We start from the raw sequence: 15,501 nt of genomic DNA on the forward strand, positions 1-15,501 counted from the left end.
TGCTGTAACTGCTGCTTATCTTCAATCATGCGGGCAGGTTTGGAGTTGACTCAACAGACCCGGGCCCGTCGTGCAGAGTTCGGCATGCCCAGCTTCTCGTTTTGAAACAAAAGTGTTTAGCCGCGCTTAAGTTCAGTCAGAAATCTTCATGGCGTAATTATATAGGCATACAGTGCTAATGGGCGTAAGCTATGGTTTACACACAAATTAGTTTACCACTGCATCAAGTCAATAACATCATTTTCCCACACTAAATGGAAATGCAATGGACGTTCGGGTCTATTTGTCTTATGCAGCCACCTCAATAGGTTGAATGGGCCTTTTCAGAGGTGAAATCAATTAAAAGTTGTTGTAGCAGACAGAGCCGGGGGGGTTGGGGGGGGGGGGGGGGGTCAACTTTGCTTATCGCTCCCACCCTTCCCCCATTTAAGGGGCTCGAACTCCTGCCTCTCTTGCGCGAAGCGCAGCAAGTGAAACGACTGGAACAACGACGAGGGCCGGAAGCTTGCTATTGCCTTCAAAATAAAAAAAAAGGTGAATAAACGTGGGAAAAAAAAAAAAAACGAAAGTAGGTGCACAGAAATAGAAAAGTAATTTTGATCTCGGTAAACATAAAAACAGGAAAATGAATCAGAAAATTATTATCATCATCAAATGAAGATGTCCGATAGACAACTTAAAACATCTTTCTGCAGCAGCTGCGAGTTTGTCTAATTATTACGGTTCTCTAATTACTGAATGTTGGTTGAATTTGTACGAGGAGAGATGAAGTAAAACGTATGTAACATTTTTTTGTTTTTGTCATTCCCCACCAAGACTGTTGTGGCATAGAATCTCTCTCTCTCACTTAGGAAGGCTTCCAAGCCACTGGCATGACATCAACTGACATAGACCTTCATCACAGACTGTTCATCGTCTGCCGAAGAAGAGTGTGACCATCATCTAGTGTTTCCAAGGGTGAAGAAAAGACCCTTCATTTTCAACTTCTGAGCTAACATGGCAGAGTGTCCTTCAAGTGAGCAGTGGCCCCAGTTTGGCTGTGCATGAATGAAAACAGAGGTCTTACACTGACCACCCTGACCAAGTAATTGTGTTATTCTCTAAATGTTGCTGATTTAATTTTTTTTTTTCATTCCACTCCTGTTTTTGATCAGAAAATGCCCAAAATTGTGTATCCCGAAATGATTATAGCTCATAAGCCACCGACTCCGTGCATAAACATGATCTTTGTAGAAAGGGAAGGTGTCCGTCACTATTTCTGGTGTATAAAATCTAAACGAAAATTGTGAAAAATCAAAAACATATCAAAAATAAAAAAAAGAGCAGACATGCAGAGGCGTAATAAACTGTAGGGGCAAAGACAATGGAAATCTGGTGTGAGAGCCATATATGTGGAGCCATTGTGTTTTGTAACATAGTAGCATAGTATGCTACAGAAAGAGGGGAAAAACAAAAACATATCAGGTAAATAAAGATACTAAAGCGTTTCCCCCAAAGCTCGAACATTAAATGTGGGTAAAAAGGCTTGCAAAGCTACGACACGACCCCCAGAGGGCGTAATTGCTACGCCTGAGAATCCCTAAAGACTTTTATTTTTCTAAACGTTGCCCGGAAGTGCGTTACCATTGCGCCAAGCTTCACATTTATTATTATACGCCCGTTTCTGTGTCATGACTCTGGCCCCGAGTTGCGTTTTCAAACTCCATAATGCGGCGTTACATTCGTGCACTAATGCTGTGCACGGTGTTTGCCGTGTTTTCGGGCTTGTATGTTTACAGTAAGCTGTTCTACTCGGACGAACTGCTCGGCGGAAACGGACCGAAGAGGGTTTTCATCCCACCCAGAGTGCCCGGAGCCAGTCGAGGGGCCACGGACAAAACTGGGCCCCAAAACCCACACTGGTACAATAGGTTGGACTGCATATTGAGGTCTTTACTGCTTTAGCTGGGGGAAAACTGGAAATTAAATCATATTTCATATGATAAGCGCGGGCACAGATGTGGATATCTGCTACTAGTACGACACCAGTGGTGTGTAGGAATGTGGCACTGGTTGACTGAACGTCCCCGCGCTGACGAAATACACTTCGTTTAACGATAACCTTCTGTGGTTGAAGTCAGTAATGACGTGAGACTTGGACCGGTTTGCGAGTTCACGTGCGGCCCTCCTGTTGGGTTCGAGATTCACTAGTACGTCATTTAAGTATACAGCCTTCGTACGAAAAAGAGCCTACACCAGTATGTCTCCCACAGGCCAAACTAACCCTACATTTAGGCACATTTTCATCGTAAATTTGATAGAAAAAAAGCGTGATAGTAAATGGAATATTTCATTCCACTCAGATATTATCAAATGTTTAATGTAAGATGCTAAAAAAAAAAAAATCGACCTTTGTTTTCATACCTGACTGTTTATGTCTCTCCCAAATCTAAGGATTTGAGGAGGTGTAGCGAATAAAGTCCACAGGGAAAGACAGAACATTGCTATCATGGATGTAGGCCAGGCTGGGTCCATTGAGGAAAGATAAAATCCCTAGGGTAAATTGCTGCTTAATAATCAGGTTATCAGGTTCTCCATTAAAATTTTGGCTCATGAAAAGGTCAGAAAATTTCCAAAAATTTCCCAGAGCCCAAAGGGATATTTTCAAATTGCATCTTTTTTTCTCACTTTCTGACCAAGAGTCTAGAACATAAAGCAGAGATCACTTTGAGATAAGACAAAAGATAGCAGCTGTTTGTCCCAATGGAGAAGTTGGAACCAGAATATGATGGTATTTTTGCTTAAAAATGGACTTGACTTCAGTTGTAAGTTCATACCGGGCCAAAGACAGTCACACAGCCAAACTAATTGGAGTAAAAGTAATTTAAGACAGAAGAGAATGTACTTAAAAGTACACTTAATACAATGTTTTAGCTTTTCGAAGGGTGAACAGTGTGACCAGTTTTGAGTGTGTGTTTGTAAGTAATACGAAAAAAAAAAAAAAAAAGGTTCCCTTTGGTGTCAAGGGTCATAACAAAGATAGAGAGACTGACACCTACGCCACCCTGATGAAACCTTTTGTCAAAATGCATGTAGGTTATATAAGTTTATCATTATACTTAGAACTCTTTGGACGTTTAAAAATCTCCTTCCACACTCCCTATGGCAAAAAAAAAGTGGAACTCAAAAAAAATTGTAACTTCACTTATAACATCGGTCTGTCTGACTCTTCATCCTCTCACTCAGGTACATCATGCGTCAGAAGGGACGGGCGGAGGCTGGTGGTGGCAGCGTTGAGAGCAGACCCGAGCCTCCCATGCACCTGGCCGTGGTGGCCTGTGGGGAGAGGCTGGAGGAGACTCTCACCATGATCAAGTCTGCCGTGCTTTTCAGCATCAGACGCCTCTACCTGCACATCTTTGCTGAAGATCAACTACACGCTAGCTTCACGGAAGCTGTGAGTAGGAAGTATTTGGAACATTAAAGTCTGAAATTGGATCTGCCAAGTGCTTACTGTTGACTGTGAGTGACCCAGAGTTGGTGTGTCTGTGTTGTCGATCTCCTGTATTGTATATCCCGAGTAGCAATTTAATGTGCCGTCTTTGTTCCAGTTGGAGTTGTGGCCTGGATTTATCCGCTCCAGGTTCATCTACACAGTCTACTCTATCAGCTTCCCTAGTGAGAACGCAGCCGAGTGGAAGAAACTCTTCAAACCCTGCGCCTCTCAGAGGCTCTTTTTACCAGTGAGTTTCATATAAACCGAAGCGGAAAATACATACTTCACATGATTAGGTTGTTTTCAATTATTCAATTTTGGGATTTTTTTTAAAAATACAAAATCAAGGTCTGGAAAACCTGAAACTCTGAATTGGAAAATGCTAGAACCGTGCAATAACATTTGGATTGGTGGCTGTGAAATACTTATTTTACTTTTGGTATGAATTTGTAAATTAACATCTACAGACTGAAATAAATGAAAAAAAAAAGGTAAAAAAAAATGTTTTGCAGGAGCACTGTAGTGAAAGGTCACCCTTATACAAGATAGAGGATGTCTTATATTGTTTACCTTGAAGAAAATTGCCCTTGTAAAACCTGTGAATGGTTCAAAACACTGGAGTCCGTCCACATTATTTCCATATTCTAAGGGACAAATGTCTGAGTGTCTTTTTCAATTTATGCAGCTGATTCTTAAGGACGTCGACTCGATTGTGTACGTCGACTCTGACGTCCTCTTCCTGCAGCCTGTAGACGGATTGTGGGCGTTCCTGTCCCAGTTGAATTCCTCTCAGCTGGCAGCCATGGCCCCTGAGCACGAGGAGCCTCGCATTGCCTGGTACAATCGCTTCGCCCGCCACCCTTTCTACGGAAGGACGGGCATCAACTCAGGGGTCATGCTCATGAACATGACGAGGATGAGGAACGCGTTCTTTAAGGTAGGGCTAATAGGTGAAGACACGTTTCCAGTAGAGATTTGTTTTGTTGGTGAAGTTCGGTTTAGTGTATCAGTGTATCACCTTTATTGGCCACAAGATGTCCTCCTCCTGCTGCGGTAGGATTCAATTAGATCCCGTTGCAAACTGAAGCTCCCAACACATAAACACTAAAATATCTGCACACTGTAAAGAAAATCTTATTTGATTTTCTTCATACTCGTGTGTGTTGACAGAATGACATGACGTCTGTGGGGCTGCGTTGGGAGGAGCTGCTGATGCCTCTACTCCAGAAATACAAACTCAACATAACCTGGGGGGACCAGGACCTTCTCAATATAATTTTCCACCACAACCCTGGTAAGGAGCACAAACACTTAGCCCCTAATTAGAAAATTAAAGAGGAATTACAATTGATTTTCCACACTTTAATATGTTAGAAATTATCATATCATACCTGTAAAGGTCTACAGGATGCCTGCTTTTTTGCACTGATTTTTTAACTTAAGTGTTTCCATTCCCAGACACATTGCTGGAGTTTCCGTGCCAGTGGAATTATCGTCCAGATCATTGCATCTATGGGAGTAACTGTGCTTCAGCTGAGGAGGATGGCATCTACATACTGCATGGAAACAGAGGGGTTTACCACAACCACAAGCAGCCGGCCTTCAGAGCTGTTTACGAGGCTGTACAAAAGGTGGGCATGCTTTCGTTGGTGAATCTTTGAGTGCACTATTCCATATTCAGGCCCTGTGAATCCAAAATGTATTATAGGCCTCTTTTTTATTTTCTTTTGCACATTCTTCCACGCTCAGCCAAAATATAGATTGGACACAGCGGGATTTATGTACTCCTCAGACTATAAAAATTAGCAGTAAAATACAGAACTCGCTACATGAAAGAGGGGAAAAAACATTTAAATGCGCCATATTGCTATTAGATTTATCTGCTTTAATCTTCTGATATTGCCCTCAGTGCATAAAACTAACTGCACTTCCATCAATAACTTTTTATAGTTCATTTTAGTCACATTTTGTCACATGCTTGTGCACACTGTGTGGAAAGCTTTTCATATTATTGCATTTCTTGGCAGTTCAGTGATCACTTTTTATTATCGAGACTAAATGAAGATAAGACTCTATATCAAAATATGTGCAGTGTGTCTAATCAAATGTAATAATCAAAAATGTCAATAATCTAAAAAATTAAGTGGTAAAAGAAAGAGTCAGGTTTTAGTGTCTGCCCCTCTAAATTTTAGGCCTCAAAATGGGTTTGACCCTGACTTCTATGTTTTAAATAACCCACAGCAATTATACAGGCAGATATTGATGGTAGAAGGGGAAGAGCAAAGGAAGCTTAATATTGCAGTTCATCATGAGTAGAGGATCTGACTCTTTTTATACTGGAAACATCATCATTTTCCTGTTTCCTTTAATTTTTTCCTGTAACCGCTCTTCTTAGTAAAACAGTGACTGAAAGAAGTGACTACACCCCATTATTGTCTCTCGGGTACATGAAGGTTAAATAAGGTATGTCTAGTTTTTTCAAATTGTTCTAGGTGTAATTTAGTGCAACATGTGATGGGATACAACCTTTTATAACCCAAGTGACACACCTGTACTCCTCCACTACCCTGTTTCTTTACCCTCGTAGATGAGATTTTGGATTGCTGCTGACCCTGAGGAACACAAGTGTGGGTGACATCAGGTTGTCTACACTGAAAAATGCAAATCTCCATCACTGGACGCAGGTCGGAGTGAGCGCCAATTTCCCCTCTTGAGGGTGTTTTTGTGTTGTTTACCAGCAGTGTAATAATATTGACGACAGAAGTGGCATTTGCTTAATGAAGCCATCAACGTTCACCGTCTCATTGCTTTCCTATTAAACTGTTGGACATAGATCAGGGTGATGGGTGATCCATACCTTATCCATGGCCTGCAGTTAAGACTGTGGCTTTATACAACAGGATCAATTATGGCAGTCAACAGAAATGTACCTGTACAGAATATGCTGGCACAAGTGAGCCTAAAAGCCCAATACAAGGGCCATAACATGCATGAAAACACACAGTTTTAACAATATCCTATGTAGGTATTGATACTTTCATAGATATGTGATTAAGTCTGGTTTGCTCGGAGTATAGATTGATCCTGCATCTGTGTTTAATCTCATTGGCCGTGCAGTTTCATCTGTTTCAGCTTGTTCATCTGCAGCAGAACCTTGTAGTGTTATGGAAGAACTAACAGGACAGTGCTACATTGGCAGTTCAGTAAAAGTGTGAGGGTTCAGAAAACTGGTGGAAAGAGGACTCATATGCAGACTCACAAGGCCGAAGTAAAAGAGCAAAGGAGTCTGTTTTGTACTATTTTACTCAATTTTCTTAAACTGTTCTTCCTCTAATATGAAAGTTTGCGTGAGCAGAACACAGCCACAGGAAGCACAAAAAATGAAAATGGTCATATAGGGAGGCACACTGATACAAAAGGTTTCTGATTAGCTGAGCTAACAATGACAATCTGGCAAAAGGGTGAATGCTGCTTGGGGAGCACATATATACTGGTGCTGATTACTAATGTGGAGCAGGTGTGTAGTCAGGTGAGCAGTCAAGTGAGGGGTTTGAGGAAGGAAACACACTGAGGACAGCTAGTGATCAACTGAGGATTGACAGGGGCTGCGGTCAAATAGTTAGGAACCTCCCTAAGCAAAAACGACTGAGTGAAATGACCAGAAAGTATCTAAGCGGCAGCCGTAATAAGAGCAGCTCGAACTCTCTAAAGAACTCTGAACTCTCTCTTCAGCTATATATATATAATCAGTGGTGGGAGAAATCCTCACATCCATTACTTAAGTAAAAGTACTAAAAAAGTACCAGCAATGTAAAAATGCTCCAATACAAGTAAAAGTCCTGCATGGAAAATCATAGTTAAATAAAAGTACACAAGTATCAGCAGCAAAATGTACTTAGAGTATTAAAGTAATAGAACTGGTTTGGTCCCTCTGTCTGTCTTTCAAGAAAAAGGGATATTAGATGTTTTTAGCTAGATGATGTTTTTAATTCAACATTTTTGAAACTTAAGAATGAGGATATGTTCAGTAGTAGATTTGTTGGCCTTACGTGTTATGTCTGTCTGCATAAATGCATCAGTTATTTTCATACAGTCATACTAATCGGGATTCATGCCGATAAATATGAGTGGACAGCAAGATGAGCGTGATCAGTCATTCTCAATGTGACAACCAATGATGGTCAATGGTATCAATTGCAGCACAAAGATCTAGCAAGACAAGTACAGAGACAAGTCCTTTGTCCGATGCAGTAAGAAGGTCATTTGTAACTTTCACCAGTGCTGTCTCTGTGCTATGATGCAATCTAAATCCTGACTGAAAATCCTCAAATAAACTATTACCATGTAAAAAGTCACACAACTGGTTGGCGACAGCTTTCTCAAGGGATCTTAGAGAGAAAGGGAAGGTTAGGGTCCTATCGTTGGCTAAAACATATGGATCAAGAGTAGGCTTTTTAAGAAGAGGATTAATTACAGCTGTTTTAAAGGACTGCGGTACATAGCCTGTTAATAAAGACGTAATTGTCTTTCCCTAATACCATCTTTCCAAACCCTCCTCACGTTTTCCATTTCAACTTATCATGGTAGAAGAAGCACAGGTGTTACTAATAATATTTACACGTGCACGCCTGATGTTGAGCTGCTGGCCATCGGGTTGAGACCATACTATCTGCCTCAGGATTTTTCAGCCAATATTGTCCGCATTGTTTAAATTCCATCGTTGGCAATGGTGGCGTGCGCTTGCGGCATCATTCGTTCCACCGCCCTGGACCTATATACACAGCAACCTAGCGCACTCCTCATATTAAAAGGAAATTTTAATCATGTAGATCTCCAAGACCCTGACCAACTTCACCCAGTGTATGACATGCAACACGAGAGGGGATAAGACCTTGGACCTGCTGTATGCCAATGTTAGGGAGGCATACAGCGCCACCGCCATTCCCCCCCTAGGCAAATCAGACCACTGTCTGATACGGTTCACTCCTACATACAACCGTGTTGTTAGGAGATAGTCTGTCACCACCAGGACTATGCAGCAGTGGTCTGCAGAGGCCCTGATGGAGTTTTACAGGATAACTGACTGGGAGCTGTTTCAGGGAGAACACAGGGATGACACTGAGGGTCTCACTTAGTGTGTAACTGACTATATCAGGTTCCGTGAAGAGAGTGTTTTCCCCACCAAGAAGGTCCGCTGCTTCCCCAACAACAAACCTTGGATCGACAGGGACATCAAATCCCTGTTGAACAGGAAGAAGAGGGCTTTCATGGCAGGGGATACTGAAGATGCCAAGAAGGAAATCCACAAGCTGAGGGGTGCTAAAGTCTGTTATGAGAACAGGATTGAGGGGAAGCTGCGGCAGAACAATCCAAGAGATGTGTCGGGCAAGTGAGGAGCATTACTGACATGATAAGGTGAGAAGGAGCAGTACAGGGAACAAAGGGCGACACTAACAAGTTAAACCATTTTTTTTTTAAAATCAGGTTTGACTCAAGGCCAAACCCCCCTTTACTCCTCTAATGTCCCCATTCACACCTAAGCTACAATCCTCCTCTGCATGCCTCCCTGTGGCACCACAAGACTGGGGCATGGAAGCCACTGCCCGTGTCCTCCCATCAGCAGACAACATTTCCCAGCCCCTGGAGAACAACACCACCACCTCCCACTACCTACCCTCCCTTTCATAGCCCTTTCATAACATACTAGACTGACATCCGTGTGGAGGATGCCATCATCTACCTGTTTCACAGAGTTTACACAAACCTGGAAAAGCCACAAAGCACTCTGATGATTATGTTCTTTGACTTCTATCCAGCCATGTCCCTCTAAGCGCTTAGGGGCTCCACAACCATCTGACTCCACAACACCACAGCACCCAGTACCTCCTACCACCACTGACTGAGACTCACAACCATACACCATTCACAGTTGCAACCACCGATATTGCACAAAACGAACATTGCACATGTATATACATGTGTATACATTATTGTATTTATTTTTCCTACTTTATTTTACTTTTTACTTATTTCTTATATTTAGGTATATATTGAAGATTGTTTCTTTGAATTTCGCCTACGGGGATCAATAAAGGTACATCTTATCTTACTATGAATAAGCCATGACAGTGTGACAGTGAGCCAGCTTACACAATACCAGCATCCTGAAACTTCTTTGACGTTCGTAAGGATAAGTTCCCCCTCCAGCAGTCAGTGTGCAGAAACACCTCTACACCGAGCAGAATTCCTTTTTTTGCTCAATATGCAACATTTTTGCTTTGAGGCAAGAAGTGTATCAGTGTATTAGTCCTGCTTGTTACTCTTTTACTTGGTCATTCCAGCAGTCATCCCTTATCCTGAAGCACTGTGAGCAGAGCCAAACTACATTAAACAAATCACTGGAGATTCTTCCTGAAAAAGTTGTCTGCCATATATTCATAGTTTAATTTAGTTTCACTTGTTTACACAACTGTTGAAGTTAATATGACTTATCTTAGATAAGTATCCACGACCTAGCTTACTGCTCATCAAATTTGCGTAACACCCACCCACTGCAAATGTTAAAAATGTCTCACATATCACTGAAGACTTTTAACAAAATATGGGTACGTCCACAGCAAGACAAGGGCTGATACAAGTAATTGATTTTGGGCTGCAACAAATGAATGTTTCTATTTTGGTGATTCTTCAATTATTTTTTATTAATATTTGTACATAAAAGACATCAGAAAATAGAGCAAAATACCCATTTGCCAGAGCTCTAAGTGATATTTTCAGATTGCTGTTTATGTCCGACCAACAGTCCAAACCCCAAAAGTGTTAAACACAGAGGAAACGGCAATACCTCAAATTTGAGAGACTGGAACCAGCAAATGTTTAAGTCATTCGTCAAGCTAAAATTTTACAATTAGGCAATTTTTATCAAGCAGACAATATTCTTAAAATAGTGGTGACTAATGTAAAGCAGTGTCCATGCCCTGTATCCTCACAAATAAATTGGAATAGAAACAGCAGTGTTCCACCCTGTCTTTCTCCCTGTCTGTGTCTCAAACAGACCAGAGCAGTCTGTCCATCGTAAAGCATCTCCTCCCTCCCTTCACTGCAAAAAGCTGAGCCCAGGAAGCAGCAGTTAAATTTTATAGTCGATGGTACATTTAGAGTTGGAATGTGTGCACCAACAGCGTCCCATCAGCCGCACAAAATCAATACACCAACTGTAAATGCAACTTTATGACCGGCGGGTGTGTGTGTGTGTGTGTGTGTGTGTGTGTGTGTGTGTGTGTGTGTGTGTGTGTGTGTGTGTGTGTGTGTGTGTGTGTGTGTGTGTGTGTGTGTGTGTGTGTGCAAGTACGTGCTCATAAAAGCACCATTCACATTGTGACCCAATATCGGGGATTCAACCGCAAGCAAATGAGCTGGCATAAAAAATGGTAATTCCCCTTTGATTTCCTTGGAGCATTGTAAAGGTTCCATTATTGGGAAGACATGAAATTTCTCCTGTAATCCCTGGTTATCACTGGACGGTAAGCCTGTAGATAAAACTGACTCCCAACAACGACGTGGACTGCGTTTATGTATGGCCCAGCAGATCGATCAGATTAGATTTGGAGCGCCATCTGAGTTCAGCATGCCTTGTGGATTTAGTTTTTAATTTATCCAGGGAAAAATATCTTCCAAGCCCAAATGCTGCCCAGAGCAACGTTTACTTACTTACTGAGGAATCTGATCAATTCCACTGTAACAGTAGGGGGTGAGTCTTCCTCAGGGGAGTTTTGACATTAGTTTGGGATTTCAGCCCCCCATTTTAAGTTTCCAGGCCTGCTCCTTCTACATTTAGGCTACCACCACTCACATTTTCCAGCTTTCCTAAGAAACGGTTAGAGATAGGAGAGTACAAGTCATCTTACTTGGCAACATAAGACCAGATGGATACACAAAAGTCTCCCTCATACCGTATGAGTATACCTTTATATTCAGTAAAACTACTTGTTTTAGTACGTTCAAAAGTGTCTACTCTGTACTTTCAAAAGATCCTTACTATCAGAATGCTTCGCATTTTATTAAATGGCTCAACATATAAGATCACGACATTTAAATTTTGTATCTTTTTTTCCAAAATGAATATGTACAGCTTTAGAATTAAATGGTAAATGGACTCTTATATAGTGCATTTCTACTCTTATTAACCACTCAAAGCTCTTTACACTACATGCCACATTCACCCATTCCCACCGACATCCACACATACTGATGGCAGAGGCATCAGGGGCAATTTGGGCTTCAGTTTCTTGCCCTTTGACATGCGAACAGTAGGAGCCGGTGATCGAACCACCGACCTTCTGGTTACTGGACGATCCGCTGTACCCCCTGAGCAGCAGCCACTCATACATTACAGAATTAATATGGCTTCAGAAAGACGTTTCGGTGCTTATTCAGACCCCTTTACTTTTTGCACACTTTATTTTGTCATAGATTAATTGTAAATGGATAAAATCCCCATTTGCCCATCAGTTTACACTCAATAACCCATACTGACAAAGTCATGCCGCTAACCCAGTAACTGCATGTTACATCATCCGCTCTGTTACCGCACGACTCCAAACTCTGCACCTGAGTGCTTTTTCATTAACACTGGGGACTTGCAACTGGATAAGTCTCTCCCCATTTCTACTCACTTTGTGGACTACACTAACAGAATGCAAATGTTAAAGAGGCCTGGCGAATCTACTTCACACATTACTATTTTGCACATTTGCAATTGTACATTTTTTTCTATTCACTTATTGTGTATTTATTATTCTTACTATTTTATATATTTAGTTTTTACTTTTTTACTTATTTGCTTCGTCTTTCCTAACTGCATGATAAGCAATTGTAACAAAGCAATTTCCCTGTGGGGATCAATAAAGTTTTTATGATTCTGATTCTAATTTGTGTACCCTCCTGGCAAGCACGTGATGCCTGCAATGATTGGCCAGTTCAGCTCTGCTTTTGTCATCAGTGGGAGCCTGTTTGTTCAGCCATGCGGAGGAATCACAGTTTTTTTATGGGACAAAGTCATGTAACTTTTAGATAATAACTTCTGAAAGTCACCTCAAAAACAGAACAGAATGATGATGGTACAGTATACTTTCTACTCACTGCATTGCAACATTTATGATTGGTCATTTATTTTGCTGTAAATATCTTTATCTCGGTCGTAGCACTTCCATGTAGCAGAGCCACAGGTCTTTACAGACAAACATTTATCACTTTGTTATCAGTGCGAGTGTTTTTAGTGACCTTCTTCAACACATCAAAGAATGGAGAAACTGAGAGCCGAACATCTGCGCACCAGCCTTCTGTATCATCTATTAGGGTGAGATCAGAGTCCTTTCCCAAACCACAGAGGCCCTTCAGCTGTCGAAACAGGAGCTGAAACATCGCTACAAAGCTCTTATCTCATCTGAGAGGAAGGACCAAGAGGTCATGCTCCTGTAAATTGAGGAGCTGAAGAATGAGATTCATAAAGCTGAAACCATGAAGAACAATGAGATGAGTTGTGAGAAGGTGGCCTGTCCCTCCACAGGAACCTTTTCAAGACCTTGAGGTCAAAAGGAATCATTTGGCTTAAAAGCAGATGCTTTCCACTGAGTTTACCATGGTAAAGCAGGAGCTAGAATATCTCAAAGAACTCCAGAGAGAAAAAGTCTTGAGGGTCCAGACTGAGACCAAAAGACTGGAGGCCATGGAGATGGCTGACACTCTTTCCAAGAAACTCGATGACATGCAGAGGGTCTTAGAAGGAGCACGGAGTTGAACTCAAATCTGAGATAATGACACAGGATGAACTCTGTCTTGAGATCGTGGGGCTGTAGCAAATGCTCCAAATCGAAAATGGCCCAAGGAACCAGAAAACCTCAAAGACCTCAAGATGAAGGAGGCCTTTTGTAAAGAGTTGGATTGACAGCCCCAAATAAAGAAGGATCCAGCAGAGAGCAGCAAACTGGAGGATGTAGGAATCAGTGAGGCACTTTTCCCGAGTTTAGAGTTCACATAGAAGATTTAAGCAGAAAGACAGATGCTCGCTGACAATCTGAAAAAGGAGGAAAAGAAACAGGAAGCTTTTGTTTGAGAAATTATTGAGCTCACTCATATGCTGAATAAAGAAATGGTTTTGAGAGTCCAGGCAGAGACCTACGAAGTGGAGGCCATTTATGTTGTAGAGACTCTCCAAAAGACAATTGAACATGGAAGAACAAGTTCCTCCACCAGGAAGAGGACTTCTTGCTGCAACAGAAGTAGCTTTTCTCTTGCAGGACCAGAGGAAAGCGAAGAGCAGCCCACTGTAAACCAATTGACACACTCTCAGCTGGATTGATGTTAAGTTTGCAACACATGTATAATTCCTTCATGAAATAAAAATATAAACAAAAAATATGTCATCTGTTTAACAAAGTATCATCTTTGGGGGTTTTATTCTTTCTGGAAGTAAATATAATTACAGTTAACACCCAGTAAAGCAGAGACAGAGTGTTGGATACCAAATACAGCTGTTGTGTTTGATCCATAGTGTTTAATTGTACATTCACAAATTATGTGTGCTTTCACCATTTAGATGCTTTGGACTAGCTGCAACCATCTTAGCAATTTTGAAGACAATATATCACATCAAATCTAACCAATGGATTGCTTTGTTGTTCCAGTACTCATTTGGCGCAGACCCAGTGACATCTTTGTTGGATCCTCTAGAAGAGGAACTGTTGAAGACAACCCATACTTATTGCGGTAAATCCCACATGATCTTCACTAAGAGACTGGCACGCAGCCTGGCAAATATCAACAGGAAGGCTCCACATGGACGGTGACAAAAATGAAATACAAGATGGGATGGAGGCCAGTAGGATTTTTACAAGCTCATACACCAAGATAAGGAACCCTGCTTATTGCAGCTAACTATTCATACTTGCTGTTCTTGAGCAAGACATTGAACTCATATCTATCTGATCTTACAAGCCAACTGATGCTTGCCTGCTTTGAAGGGGGTTTTGACTGATATACAAAAAAAGGAACCACTAAAACTTGGTTAACTAGTTGTTAACTGGCAAACAGTTCAAAAACTATGAACATACAACTTTGACACTGTGGAATGAGTGGAGTTTTTTTATTTCTTTGGTAAACAGTTGCTTAAAGCTCAGTAGCTAGATTTCCATCCAAATGTTGTGCAAATTTTTACTTAATTTTGAGAAAATTGGCAAAAGAAAATGAAAATTAATGTGTGTTTCCGTCCACCACCATTATGCAAATATTAGGAGTTCGTTCTTCAATATAAACAGCTGGTGGTGCTAATTCTGCAATCATTTGTTACATGTATTTATTTGAGGAGCGTTACTGTCTCCTAATTACTCCACATAGATTTTTCGTCTCTGCAGCGCATCAGAAACGTTCAAGCCACATGCTTCATGTATGTCTTGATTTAGGTTTGTTTCAATTGCACTTTGTCATATTTTGCTTTTAGTGATACATCAACTTTTCCACCTCAGTCAAGCATAAAAACTTTTTTTTTGATATTTCAAGATTTTTTCAATTATCTGTGTTTCCACTCAGGGTTTTCGTGCTCAAATGGAAAATGCACATAAAAACAGGTGGATGGAAACCCACCTAATGAGACAGTTGAAGTAGTCTGAGACTGAGACCAGTAGCTGTTCACCTCTTATAAGCTGTTCTTGATAAGAGTATGATGTAAATGCCTGAAATCTACTGTAAATGTAGTGTAGGCCAGTTGTAGCAAAATACTAAATTTAGCATCGTACTGAACTTTGCTAAAAATGCATACATGGATTTTTTTCCAGGTGTTTTCATTACAGCATTTTTATATTTTACTGACAATTTGGGATTTTTTTAAAACCAACAAGCATCGAGTCTCTTCCTGGTAATAATCTTTTTTCAGTGCCTTTGACTACTGACTTAAGGTGTGAAAGATCTGTAAAAGTTTGGAAGAGTAGCTTTTAACTTTCCATATTGGAGAACTTATTAAACTGTGTGAA

The 15,501-nt window shown here is 41.0% G+C and overlaps 1 protein-coding gene across 3 annotated transcripts; it reads left to right on the top strand.

Moving 5' to 3' along the window:
- The first annotated feature begins 1,671 nt into the window (after positions 1-1,671).
- gxylt1b (glucoside xylosyltransferase 1b) lies at positions 1,672-14,728 on the top strand. Of its 3 annotated transcripts, XR_005709112.1 has the most exons (8): positions 1,672-1,910; positions 3,226-3,436; positions 3,591-3,722; positions 4,161-4,412; positions 4,646-4,769; positions 4,934-5,106; positions 5,871-5,938; positions 6,063-6,172. XR_005709112.1 is itself a non-coding variant. In XM_040148659.1 (7 exons), exons 1-7 carry the CDS (start codon positions 1,708-1,710, stop codon positions 14,320-14,322), a joined length of 1,257 nt encoding a protein of 418 aa, XP_040004593.1. In that variant the 5' UTR covers positions 1,672-1,707; the 3' UTR covers positions 14,323-14,728. The 3 variants fall into 3 exon arrangements, 2 of the variants coding, with proteins under 2 accessions (XP_040004593.1, XP_040004602.1); XM_040148659.1 differs by lacking the exons at positions 5,871-5,938; positions 6,063-6,172 and adding an exon at positions 14,161-14,728; XM_040148668.1 differs by lacking the exons at positions 5,871-5,938; positions 6,063-6,172 and adding an exon at positions 14,161-14,728 and having other exon boundaries at positions 1,672-1,901.
- The last annotated feature ends 773 nt before the right edge of the window (positions 14,729-15,501 follow it).

This window comes from Xiphias gladius, chromosome 2 (genome assembly GCF_016859285.1).
Source record: "Xiphias gladius isolate SHS-SW01 ecotype Sanya breed wild chromosome 2, ASM1685928v1, whole genome shotgun sequence".
Lineage (NCBI taxonomy): Eukaryota > Metazoa > Chordata > Actinopteri > Istiophoriformes > Xiphiidae > Xiphias > Xiphias gladius.